We start from the raw sequence: 13,524 nt of genomic DNA on the forward strand, positions 1-13,524 counted from the left end.
CAGAAGCCTTCTGACCTTTCCTAGGACCAGAAAAGATAACAAATAGACTAGAAGTCTTCCTGAAATATTTAGTAGCTTCAACATAATATTTCAGAGCTCTCACCACATCCAAATAATGTAAAGATCTCTCTAAAGTATTCTTAGGATTAGGATACAAGGAAGGGACAACAATTTCTCTATTAATGTTGTTAGAATCCACAACCTTAGGTAAGAATTTAAATGAAGTCCTCAAAACTGCCTTATACTGATGAAAAATCAGAAAAGGAGATTCACAAGAGAGAGCAGATAATTCAGAAACTCTTCTAGCAGAAGAGATGGCCAAAAGAAACAACACTTTCCAAGAAAGTAGTTTAATGTCCAAAGAATGCATAGTCTCAAATGGAGGAGCCTGTAAAGCCTTCAAAACCAAATTAAGACTCCAAGGAGGAGAGATTGATTTAATGACAAGCTTGATACGAACCAAAGCCTGAACAAAACAGTGAATATCAGGAAGCTTAGCAATCTTTCTGTGAAATAAAACAGAAAGAGCAGAGATTTGTCCCTTCAAGGAACTTGCAGACAAAACCTTATCCAAACCATCCTGAAGAAACTGTAAAATTCTAGGAATTCTAAAAGAATGCCAAGAGAATTTATGAGAGGAACACCATGAAATGTAAGTCTTCCAAACTTGATAATAAATCTTTCTAGAAACAGATTTACGAGCCTGCAACATAGTATTAATCACAGAATCAGAGAAACCTCTATGACTGAGCCCTAAGCGTTTAATTTCCATACCTTCAAATTTAATGATTTGAGATCCTGATGGAAAAACGGACCTTGAGACAGAAGGTCCGGCCTTAATGGAAGTGGCCAAGGTTGACAACTGGACATCCGAACAAGATCCGCATACCAAAACCTGTGAGGCCATGCTGGAGCCACCAGCAACACAAATGATTGCTCCATGATGATCTTTGAGATCACTCTTGGCAGAAGAACTAAAGGCGGGAAAATATAAGCAGGTTGATAACACCAAGGAAGTGTCAACGCATCCACTGCTTCCGCCTGAAGATCCCTGGACCTGGACAGGTACCTGGGAAGTTTCTTGCTTAGATGAGAAGCCATCATATCTATTTCTGGAAGACCCCACATCTGAACAACCTGAGAAAACACATCTGGATGCAGGGACCACCCTCCCAGATGTAAAGTCTGATGGATGAGATAATCAGCTTCCCAATTGTCTATACCTGGGATATGAACCGCAGAAATTAGACAGGAGCTGGATTCCACCCAAGCAAGTATTCAGGATACTTCTTTCATAGCTTGGGGACTGTGAGTCTCACCCTGATGATTTACATATGCCACAGTTGTGATATTGTCTGTCTGAAAACAAATGAACAGTTGTCTCTTCAACAGAGGCCAAATCTGAAGAGCCCTGAAAATCGCACAGAGTTCCAAAATATTGATTGGTAATCTCGCCTCTTGAGATTTCCAAACCTCTTGTGCTGTCAGAGATCCCCAAACAGCTCCCTAACCTGAAAGACTCGCATCTGTTGTGATCACAGTCCAGGTTGGACGAACAAAAGAGGCCCCTAGAACTATACAATGGTGAGCTAACCACCAAGTCAGAGATAGTCGAACATTGGGATTTAAGGATATTAATTATGATATCCTTGTATAATCCCTGCACCATTGGTTCAGCATACAAAGCTGGAGAGGTCTCATATGAAAATAAGCAAAGGGGATCGCGTCCGATGCTGCAGTCATGAGACCTAAAACTTCCATGCACATAGCTACTAAAGGGAATGACTGAGACTGAAGGTTCCGACAGGCTGAAACCAATTTTAAACATCACTTGACTGTTAGAGACAGAGTCATGGACACTGAATCTCTCTGGAAACCTAAAAAGGTAACCCTTGTCTGAGGAATCAAAGAACTTTTTGGTAAATTGATCCTCCCACCATGTTTTCGAAGAAACGACACTAGCTGATTTGTGTGAGATTCGACAGAATGTAAAGACTGAGCTAGTACAAAGATATCGTCCAAATAAGGAAACACCGCAATACCCCGCTCTCTGATTACAGAAAGTAGGGCACTGAGAACCTTTGAAAAGATTCTTGGAGCTGTCACTAGGCCAAAAGGAAGAGCGATAAATTGGTAACGCTTGTCTAGAAAAGAGAATCTCAGAAACTGATAATGATCTGGATGAATCGGAATATGAAGATATGCATCCTGTAAGTCTATTGTGGACATATAATGCCCTTGCTGAACAAAAGGCAGAATAGTCCTTATAGTCACCATTTTGAAAGTTGGCACTCTTACATAACAATTCAAAATTTTAGATCTAGAACTGGTCTGAATGCATTTTCTTTCTTTGGGACAGTGAATAGATTTGAATAAAACCCCAGACCCTGTTCCTGAAACGGAACTGTCATGATTACCCCTGAAAACTCCAGGTCTGAAACACACTTCAGGAAAGCCTGAACCTTTACTGGATTTGCTGGGATGCGTGAGAGAAAATATCTTCTCACAGGAGGTCTTACTCTGAGTCCTATTCTGTACCCCTGAGAGACAATACTCAGAATCCATTGATTTTGGACAGAATTTGTCCAAACATCCTTGAAAATTCATAATCTGCCCCCTACCAGCTGAACTGGAATGAGGGCCGCACCTTCATGCGGACTTGGGGGCTGGCTTTGGTCTCTTAAAAGGCTTGGATTTATTCCAATTTGAGGAAGGCTTCCAATTGGAAACAGATTCCTTGGGGGAAGGATTAGGTTTCTGTTCCTTATTCTGTCGAAAGGAACGAAAACGGTTAGAAGCTTTAGATTTATCCTGAGGCAAAAAAACTCCCTTTCCCCCAGTGACAGTTAAAATAATCGAATCCAACTGAGAACCAAATTATTTATTACTTTGGAAAGAAAGAGATAGCAATCTAGACTTAGAAGTCATGTCAGCATTCCAAGATTTAAGCCACAAAGCTCTTCTAGCTAAAATAGCTAAAGACATAGATTTAACATCAATTTTGATGATATCAAAAAGGGCATCACAGATAAAATGATTAGCATGTTGAAGCAAGCGAACAATGCTAGACAAATCAGAATCCAATTCTTGTTGCGTTAAATTTTCCAACCAAAAGGTTGATGCAGCTGCAACATCAGCCAATGAAATTGCAGGCCTGCGAAGATGACCTGAATATAAATAGGCTTTCCTTAGATAAGATTCAAGTTTCCTATCTAAAGGATCTTTAAAAGAAGTACTATCTTCCATAGGAATAGAAATACGTTTAGCAAGTGTAGAGATAGCCCCATCAACTTTGGGGATCTTTTCCCAAAACTCTAACTGCTGGCAAAGGCTACAATTTTTTAAACCTTGAAGAAGGAATAAAAGAAGTACCAGTCCTATTCCATTCCTTAGAAAACATATCAGAAATAGCATCAGGAACTGGAAAAACCTCTGGAATAAATACAGGAGGTTTATAAACAAAATTTAAACGTTTGATAGTTTTAATATCAAGAGGACTAGTTTCCATATCCAATGTAATCAACACTTCTTTTAACAAAGAACGAATATACTCTATTTTAAATAAATAAGTAGATTTGTCAGTGTCAATATCTGAGGCAGGATCTTCTGAACCAGATAGATCCTCATCAGAGAAGGATAATTCAGTATGTTGTCGGTCATTTGAAATTTCATCAACTTTATGAGAAGTTTTAAAAGACCTTTTACGTTTATTAGAAGGCGGGATGGCAGACAAAGCCTTCTGAATAGAATCAGCAATAAATTCTTTTAAATTCACAGGTATATCTTGTACATTAGATGTTGAAGGAACAGCAACAGGCAATGTACTTTTACTGATGGACACATTATCTGCATGTAAAAGTTTATCATGACAACTATTTCAAACCACAGCTGGAGATATAACCTCCACAAGTTTACAACAAATGCACTTAGCTTTGGTAGAACTGTTACCATGCAGCAGGGTTCCAACTGTGATTTCTGAGACAGGATCAGATTAAGACATCTTGCAAATGTAAGAGAAAAAAACAACATATAAAGTAAAATGATCAATTTCCTTATATGGCAGTTTCAGGAACGGGAAAAAAATGCAAACAGCATAGCCCTCTGATAGAGAAAAAGGCAAGAGGCATATAGGAATGGGGCTTTAAATAATAAAAATATTTGGCGCCAAGTATGACGCACAACACAAACAGAATTTATTTTGGCGCTAACAACATCCGGAAATGACACACTCGCGTCATTGAAGACGCAACCTTGTGAAAGGACTCGGCGTCAACTAAGACATCGGAAGTGACGAATTTGTGTCATCGAACGTAACTTCGCGCCAAAAATGACGCAATAAACTTTAGCATTTTGCGCCCTCGCAAGCCTAATTCTGCCTGTGAATCTGAAAATGACAGTCAATTGAAAAAAGACTATACCCCAGGTAAGAAATACATTTTCCTAAAAAATGCATTTCCCAGATATGAAACTGACAGTCTGCAAAAGGAAATATACTGAAAACCTGAATCATGGCAAATATAAGTACAATACATATATTTAGAACTTTATATAAATACATAAAGTGCCAAACCATAGCTGAGAGTGTCTTAAGTAATGAAAACATACTTCCCAAAAGACACCCATCCACATATAGCAGATAGCCAAACCAGTACTGAAACGGTTATCAGTAGAGGTAATGGAATATGAGAGTATATCGTTGATCTGAAAAGGGAGGTAGGAGATGAATCTCTACGACCGAAAACAGAGAACCTATGAAATAGATCTCCCGCAAGGAAAACCGTTGCATTCAATAGGTGATACTCCCTTCACATCCCTCTGACATTTACTGTACTCTGAGAGGAATCAGGCTTCAAAATGCTGAGAAGCGCATATCAACGTAGAAATCTTAGCTCAAACTTACTTCACCACCTCCATAGGAGGCAAAGTTTGTAAAACTGAATTGTGGGTGTGGTGAGGGGTGTATTTATAGGCATTTTGAGGTTTGGAAAACTTTGCCCCTCCTGGTAGGAATGTATATCCCATACGTCACTAGCTCATGGACTCTTGCCAATTGCATGAAAGAAATATGTTCGCGCCCCTTTGAGTGCTTAGCTCATAGATGCAGCCAGTATATACTGTAATTTATTGGTTTCAATTATATCTATTTAAGGGGAAGTGGCTATATATATATATATATATATATATATATATGCAGAGGTTAGGGGTGAGTGAGGCAAAAGGTGTAGGGGTTGCTTGACTGAGCTAGTATTCTTTTATAGGTGGGTATGGTGATGAATAATTAGGAGGAATGTTGATTGACATTTTGGAACAGGTAGGGTTTTGAAAGGTGGGAGACAATCATATGAAGTGAGCTAAAAAGTTCTATAGAGTAGGTACAACACCAGAGAGGGAAGAAGTGATGATGAAGGTCAGTGTTTCTCAACTGTGTTTTTATAGCTGAACTAGAGCACAGTTTAAGTAATCAGCTGATCAGTAACCATGGTTACTAACCTGCTCTCACCCATCAGCTGATTATTTCACCTGTTCTCTAGTTAAGATATCATGAAAACCTGGCCTGTTTGGGGTACTTGAGGACCATGGTTTAGAAACACCAATGTAGGTCATAGTGAGATCAAAGAGGACATTTATGGGAGTATCTGGAGTGTGGAAATATAATCGGGTGAAAGACTGAATAACTTATGTAAAACTTTTCCTTAACATAAATTATCAGATATTACTATATTAAATTTGTCCAAAAATTTACTTTCATCTTGGGAAAATGTGGCAGACATTACCAAACAGCTGAAGGAATTACAAAGTCTTTATCTCAGGTCTGTCATTTCTTTTCTTTTGCTTTTATGCATTTTAATACCACCAACAGGCTAATTTTAATATTTTGTGTTTGTTTACTCTTTTTAAATCATAATGACAACAGAAACTACCCAAATCACCCTGATCAAAAGTTTACATACCCTGGTGATTTTGGCCTGATAACATGCACACAAGTTGACACAAAGGGATTTGAATGGCTATTAAAGGTAACCATCCTCACCTGTGATCTGTTTGCTTGTAATTAGTGTGTGTGTATAAAAGATCAATGAGTTTCTGGACTCCTGACAGACCCTTGCATCTTTCATCCAGTGCTGCACTGACGTTTCTGGATTCTGAGTCATGGGGAAAGCAAAAGAATTGTAAAAGGATCTGCGGGAAAATGTAGTTTAACTATATAAAACAGGAAAGGGATATAAAAAGATATCCAAGGAATTGAGATTGCAAATCAGCAGTGTTCAAACTCTAATCAAGAAGTGAGAAGTGAATGAGGGGTTCTGTTTGATAACATACTGCATTCATCTTGTCATCAATTCTGACAAAATTTCCTGTGCCTTTGTAGCTCACACATCCCCAAAACATCAGCGATCCACCTCCGTGTTTTACAGTAGGTATGGTGTACCTTTCCTCATAGGCCTTGTTGACTCCTCTCCAAATGTAGCATTTATGGTTGTGACCAAAAAGCTGAATTTTGGTCTCATCACTCCAAATGACTTTGTGCCAGAAGGTTTGAGGCTTTTCTCTGTGCTGTTTGGCGTATTGTAAGCGGGATACTTTGTGGAATTTGCGTAGTAATGGCTTTCTTCTGGCGACTCGACCATGCAGCCCATCTTTTTTCAAGTTCCTCCTTATTGTGCATCTTGAAACAGCCGCACTACATATTTTCAGAGAGTCCTGCATTTCACCTGAAGTTATTTGTGGGTTTGTCTTTGCATCCCGAACAATTTTCCTGGCAGTTGTGGCTAAAAATTTAGTTGGTCTACTTGACAGTGGTTTGGTTTCAACAGAACCCTTCATTTTCCACTTCTTGATTAGAGTTTGAACACTGCTGATTTGCATTCTCAATTCCTTGGATATCTTTTTATATCCCTTTCCTGTTTTATACAGTTCAACTACCTTTTCCCGCAGACCCTTTGACAATTCTTTTGCTTTCCCCATGGCACAGAATCCAGAATCGTCAGTGCAGCACTGGATGAAAGATGCAAGGGTCTGTCAGGAGTCCAGAAACTCATTGACCTTTTATACACACACACGAATTACAAGCAAACAGATCACAGGTGAGAATGGTTACCTTTAATAGCCATTCAAACCATTTTGTGTCAACTTGTGTGCATGTTATCAGGCAATCACCAGGGTATGTAAACTTTTGATCAGGGTCATTTGGGTAGTTTCTGTTGTCATTATGATTTAAAAAGAGTAAACATAGTTGCTTGATAATAAATGGCTTCAGCCAAACACTAACCATGAGTGAAAGAAAAGTTTTTGTGTTATCATTCATATTCTCTGAAAAATGGCCAAGAAATCATAAATTCTGCCAGGGTATGAGCACAACTGTGTATGTGTGTGTGTATGTATATATATATAGACACACGCTTGCTGCTATGTTTACTAAAATATTATGTTAATATTTAGTAAAAAAAGTTATGTTAATATTTGTTTTTTCACCCTTTATTACAGTGAAAACAGACTTTCTCTTTCATCTAGTCCACCCACGTTAGCTGACGCATTTCTTAATTTGAAGATTCTTTCTCTGAATCAAACGGGAATAACGTGGACTGAGGTAGTTTTCAGAGCAACCTGTTTCCCTATTTTCTTTTAATTGATTTCTTCTTAAATTACAATGCTCATTTCATTACTCAATATAGTAAATTCTATATCTGTATTATTGTTTTTCCAGTAATTATATATCTTATGTACTTTGGCTGATATCTGATGCTGCCTAATACTTAAAGGGACAGTCTAGTCAAAATTAAACTTTCATGATTCAGGTAGGGCATGCAATTTTAAACAACTTTCCAATTTATTTTTACCATCAAATTTGCTTTGTTCTCTTGGTCTTCTTTTTTGAAAGCTAAACCTAGCCGGGCTTATAAACTGATTTCTAAGCGTCGAAGGCTGCCTCTTATCTCATTGTATTTTTACAGATTTCACAGTTACACAGTTCATGTGGGCCACATAGATAACATTCTGCTCACTCTCGTGGAATTATTTATGAGTCAGCACTGATTGGCTCAAATGCAATTTTGAGATAAGGGGGCAGTCTGCAGTAGCTTAGATACAAGATAATCACAGAGGTAAAACGTGTATTAATATTACAATATTGGTTATGCAAAACTGGGGAATGAGTTATAAAGGGATTCTCTTTTTAAACAATAGGCATTTTCAAGTAGACTGGCCCTTTAATTTTGTAATTCAATAATTACACAAAGATGATTCCTTTTATAAATCGGGAAAGCTTTGTTAAGGAAGATGTTTCAAGAGAAATAAATAGTGTGGATAACATAGAGGGAAAAACACCATAGAAAATATAAAAATTTGTAAAATAATTTACCAAAATAAAGTGCTTAAAGTGATGGTAAATTTTGGTGATTCCATCTGCAATATTTGTAATGAATCATTAAATGAGGGGCACTTTCATTCATTAAAATAAATGTAGACGCCTCAATTTTAAAATAATTCACCTTTAGTGTAGTTAAACATTGCGCCATTCCTCCGCCCGCAACTCATACTCTATTTGTGTCTTCGATTTCGAATCCGGGTCTATCTAGTTGTTGCGTACCCCCTTTCGCGTCCAGCTGGTGAACATTAACGCTCCCTTTTTTTTGTTTTGTATGCTTGAATTATTTAAAAAATGAGGCGTTTAAATTTATTTTAATTTGAAAGTGACATTTTAAACATTGTAATATGAAAGCTTTAATATAAAATTGTTTTGCAATAAAAAAAGGTAAAGTTAAAGGGTAAAAAAAAACTATAAGTTTAAAAGAACATCCGTTTAGATTAATTAAATAAAAAAAAAATCCTTTTTCTATGTATTTTTTAAAATTAATTTGTAACAGGTTAAAGGGACAGTGTACTTTAAAATCGTTAATTTAATGCGTTCATTTAATGTGTTTCCAATGACTTGTTAATATCAGCAGCAGAATAAAAATCTTATTTAAAACAATTTAATACACTCCAGCAGGTAAAATGGATCAATGTGAACAAATTAAAGGGGAGAAAAAATTAGAGTAAACTTTCCCATTAAATTAGGAGGATGGCTCTGAAGAGCACTGTGGGAGGAAAGACAGGAGTATGCTGGGTAGTTACAATTCTGTAAAAGTTCTGTACAGCAGTTTAATGTTGCTTTAATTCAGGTTCAGATATCATTAGTCCTTTACTTTTATTTTTATCCACGCTGACATATTTTGCAAATCTAATTGTTCTTGTCCTTTCTTCTGCTTTTTGTGAAGGTGTTGTATTGTGCTGCTATGTGGCCATCAATTGAAGAATTACATCTAGCCTCCAATGATATCACAGTTCTTGAAAGGTAATTATTTCTCTAGTACATACATTTAGTTTATATTTCAAATATGTGTTTGTTATTCCTAAAGTGACATGAAACCCAAAATGTTTAGTTCATGATTAAGATAGAGCATACACATTTCAAAAAGTTAACAATTTACTTCAAATATCAAATGTACTTTGTTCATTTGGTATCCTTTGTTGAAAGGCAGGTAGGTATGCTTAGGTGCATGCATATGCACCTAAGCATATGACGTATCGTATTGCATACTTTTAACAATGTTATACATTTTTTCAAGGGTACTAGGTGGTGTCATTGTTGACTGCCATGTAGTACTCCAAACAAAGAGCTTTACTTAAGATAGAGATATACTAATGGCTCATAATGTGTGTGAGGCATAATAGGCAGTTAGTATATAACCACATCCTATATTAATGGTAATATGTAATAATTTCTACTGCATGTGAGGCGACAGTGGGATATACATCCTCAGATTGGTTGTCGTCATGTAATAAAATCCTTTGCTCCATGTTCTTTAAAGAATTAGGACTAATGTGCTAAAAACACTATACGTTCAACTACAGAAGTCTAACCAGGAAAATATCCACTCCCAGCTTTTAATTATCACACATATATATATATATATATATATATGGGAACAAAACAGCTGCTGTCTTTAACCCATCCCAAGTTTATAGTAAGAAGTCGATTTCTGTTCAAGCTCAGTCCCGGACACAGATTGGATTAAGTGACTGTTCGTGAGATCCGCTGAGTAGTTGGTTACAGAACCCAGAAGCATAGTGAGAGGACGCAAGTCCCAAGATGTATACCTGCATCTAGGGTTTTTGATGTTTAGTTCCACTGTAGATCCTGTTGTTCCAGCTAGGACGACTGGCTTCTGGTCACTCCCTGAGGGACTAACCGCTTCTCTCCGGGTATTATCCAAGAGCTGCTCCGTTCCGATTTCACTTTGTCTTTGCTGCCATTAATTATCATATTGTACCTCTTCCTCCTGCTGATGAGCTCTGCATACCGCAATCTTTTCCTCTGATAGCTTTTCTAATACACTCAAGACCACTTCATGTTGAGCCGATATAGGCTGTGGCATACTCAGTCTTTTTGCTGCCTTTGTCTCACGTGGTAATAGAGTAGCACATCCCTTCCCTACCTGGGGGCCGGTTGCATCTCCTGGCGCACATGTAAGTAGGAGATTGGAGGCATATAAGATCTGTGGAGGTGTGGGCTGGGGCTCTGCTTTGGAAAGTGGAACGGGATGGCTCATTCTCAGTGCATGAACATCGTTCGTCCGCCTCATCCGGCTCCTCCATTGTTGTTGTAAGTTTACCCCCATGTTTTGCGTCAAGCTGAATTAGCCAAATTAGATCTTTAAATTGATATAGCATCTTCCTTTCTAAAGCTGCAAACAGCTTGTATTTCTTTATGAAAGTCCTCCATTATTTGGTTATTCAAAATGTCCAGAGGTGTTGTGCTGTTCTCTGTATACCCGGTTGCCCAGGGAGGTTGCTGGGATGTCGTCTTCCAACAGTGTGATTGTAAGGACCAGCTTTCCAGTTACAAGCTCTTTAGAATATAATAAGGATGTAATTCGTTTCAGAAAAACCTTCTCTTCATGTTTATACCAGAATCTATGCTGGATGGTTTGAGAAAGTTTGTTTCCTAATGGATTGAGAATCTTTAGGAGTGAGCTCTGAAAAAAGTGGCCATCTTAGTTGCTGGCCGGACACGCCCCCGCATTTATTTTCTTTTGATCCGGTTAGGATGTGTTTAATTTGTTTTACGAAGCTCATGTTTATGATTTTCCATTTTGGGAAAGTTTCTTCTCTGGAACTGATACTTTTGATTTTGTGGTTGCGTGGGCACTTCCTCAGAAATTGCGCAGTACTATATAATTACATAGTTATGTTTATAGTTTATCGATCCCTTCGGGGGCTTCGATTTTTCTTGGACCTTGGACAGTTTCGGAGTGCTCTCGTACCAGGCGGGTACTGGTCAGGCGATAGCTGCTGTTCCTGCGGTTCATGTCACGCATGTGGTGCCGGTGCACTGGTTACCCTGTCAGGTGCTGGGTTGTTCACTTTAATAAGTGTTCGCTTTTCTTGTTGCCTCCATTACTAGAAGACAGAGGGACTGCATCGATCCGCCTCCCGTTCCTACTGTTAAGGGGGTTCCGGACTCGGAGCCTGCTGAGGGTCATCGGGCTTGGAACCAAAGTTCTCTCTTTTGGTATATTCTGGATGTCTGTTTTTTTGTGGCCTAGTCGTAGGTGCCTCTCGTAGGTCGTGGGGGCTACTTCTTTCCCTTCTTGGGATGGTCGGGTCATCTGGGTCTGAAATAGATCCTTATTACTTCCTTTTTTAGAGTGCTCTCTCTTCTATGGGAGCGCAGGGGTTTGGGTTATGCCCTGTTGTTTTTTCCCCGGCATTGCCTTGGTCGACTTATCTGCCAGGAGTTGTGAGGCTCCCACCATTTTTCCTGTGATGTACAGGATTTCCGGGAGGCTGATCCTGTAGGGGTCTTGGTGATTTTTTTTTTTTTAATATTTTCTTTTTATTGAGGTAAATTGAGTTGAGTACAAGCATATTAAGGCAATGAAAGAGAAACAATCATATCTCTTTTGGTTACAACTGATATCCAGAACATCTGGGGATATGAAAGTATGTGACAAAACACAGAATACAATTAACAAAGCAGGCTGGGGTATATACTACAACATTGATTGTCTTCTGCTCAACCCTGGATAAGAACAGTTTACCTCTTTATCTGGGCTACTTTATATAACCTTCCCGGGTGTGAATTCATACTCCACTCTTTAGCTCCCAGCTGGAGACACAGCTAACATCACTAAATAATAGCCGGACAGGTGTGTCTAAACACCCCACAATTGTATATGTGTCATTCTTCCATGCCTCACGTTCTGTAAAGGTTCACCAACCACTCCCATGCGAGGCTTGACGACCTCGCATGCTGGGGTCACCACTCTCCCAAGGGACACGACTGGCTATAGGAGAATCGCTATATGGGGGAGACCACCCTCTTAATCTAGAGGAAGTGACCTTAGGATCGCCCAAAAAATATCTCAACTAAGTACCCGATCAGCTAAGGCAGGTGGAGTAAGGCAGGTGGAGCAGAAGAAAAAAGGAAATATGTGAGGGTGAGACAAGGAGGATAGAAAGAAAAGAAAAAAAAAAAAAAGAGAAAAAAAAAAAAAAGAAAGGAATAAGAAGTGCAAAGGCGTAGGCTTCCCAGAACCGAGGAGCTTTAGGTATACAATACTCCTATGAGAAGAGATCACCGATTCTGGTATACTCTCTGGTTTCTATGGATCCAAAGATCCCATATGGTCTTGTTGATTTTATCGCCTTCTCATCCCAAGGGCTTGTTGGAGCCTGCTCCGTGTAAACCCATGGTCTTTGGGGGGGGGGGGGGTGTTCCCCTTTGACTCTCTAAGAGATCTAGCTCTTTGGGTTTGAAAGCAGAGGGTCCTGGTTTCAGACTCTCCCCTGGGTGCTGGTTGCCCTCTTCTTAGGCCTGTTAAGTTGTCTGTCTAGACTCTTTGGTCTGAATCTATTTCGAGCGTCCAATGTCCAGGGACATTGGGACGTGGAATGCTCTGCCCAGGGGCACTCCTCCGTGTGAGTTGCCTTGATGGTTCCTCAGGGGGTTATAACATCGACCGGTCTCGGGTTCTGGGGATCTGGCTTTGTCCATGTCTCTTGTCGGAGTCCGGATCTGGATTAGTCATGGGCGGTTTGGTTTCAAACCCTTTGGTTTTGAAACATCCGCTGTCCCTTCAGGGGGATTTGGTATCTGCCTGAGGGTTAGTTTTGCCGTCTCTCAGGCGGGATCTTACAGTGGTGTCAGGGGCAGCTATTGCACCTTGATGTGGGCTCGTGGTTGTTTGTTTCAACTGAGCTGTCGGTATGGCCGAATGGTCTCTTATTGATTTGGTTTTCACCGTTCTCTCATCTCTTCTCCATGCCTATGGCTGGGGAAGCGGTTCCTTTGCGTTGCCCTCCTTCAGGGAGGTTTCAGAATACAGTATCCATTGTCGCCCCAAAGGTCCTCCTCTTCTCGTTCCGAGGTGTTCTGCCCTTCTTTGCGTGCAAGAGGTCATGGGGCTGGATTCTGGCACTGGTTAGTGTCCTATCTCCCTTGTTTGGGAGTGGTCCCTCTTAGGAGGGGAGCTGTGTAGG

At 39.5% G+C, this 13,524-nt stretch overlaps 1 protein-coding gene across 4 annotated transcripts in view; it reads left to right on the forward strand.

Annotated features, from left to right (window-relative positions):
• TBCE (tubulin folding cofactor E) overlaps positions 1-13,524 on the forward strand; it is a 143,651-nt gene that overhangs the window by 40,205 nt on the left and 89,922 nt on the right. For all 4 annotated transcript variants that reach the window (XR_008402069.1, XR_008402070.1, XM_053711076.1 and 1 more), the window contains exons 6-8: positions 5,711-5,810; positions 7,486-7,588; positions 9,258-9,334. Coding sequence is in view for 2 of the 4 variants with exons in the window: in XM_053711076.1 (XP_053567051.1) it covers positions 5,711-5,810; positions 7,486-7,588; positions 9,258-9,334 (280 nt within the window). In the remaining 2 variants the exon portion in view is untranslated. The remainder of the gene's footprint in view (positions 1-5,710; positions 5,811-7,485; positions 7,589-9,257; positions 9,335-13,524) is intronic.

The sequence above is a fragment of the Bombina bombina genome, chromosome 4, assembly GCF_027579735.1.
Source record: "Bombina bombina isolate aBomBom1 chromosome 4, aBomBom1.pri, whole genome shotgun sequence".
In the NCBI taxonomy this organism is placed as follows: domain Eukaryota; kingdom Metazoa; phylum Chordata; class Amphibia; order Anura; family Bombinatoridae; genus Bombina; species Bombina bombina.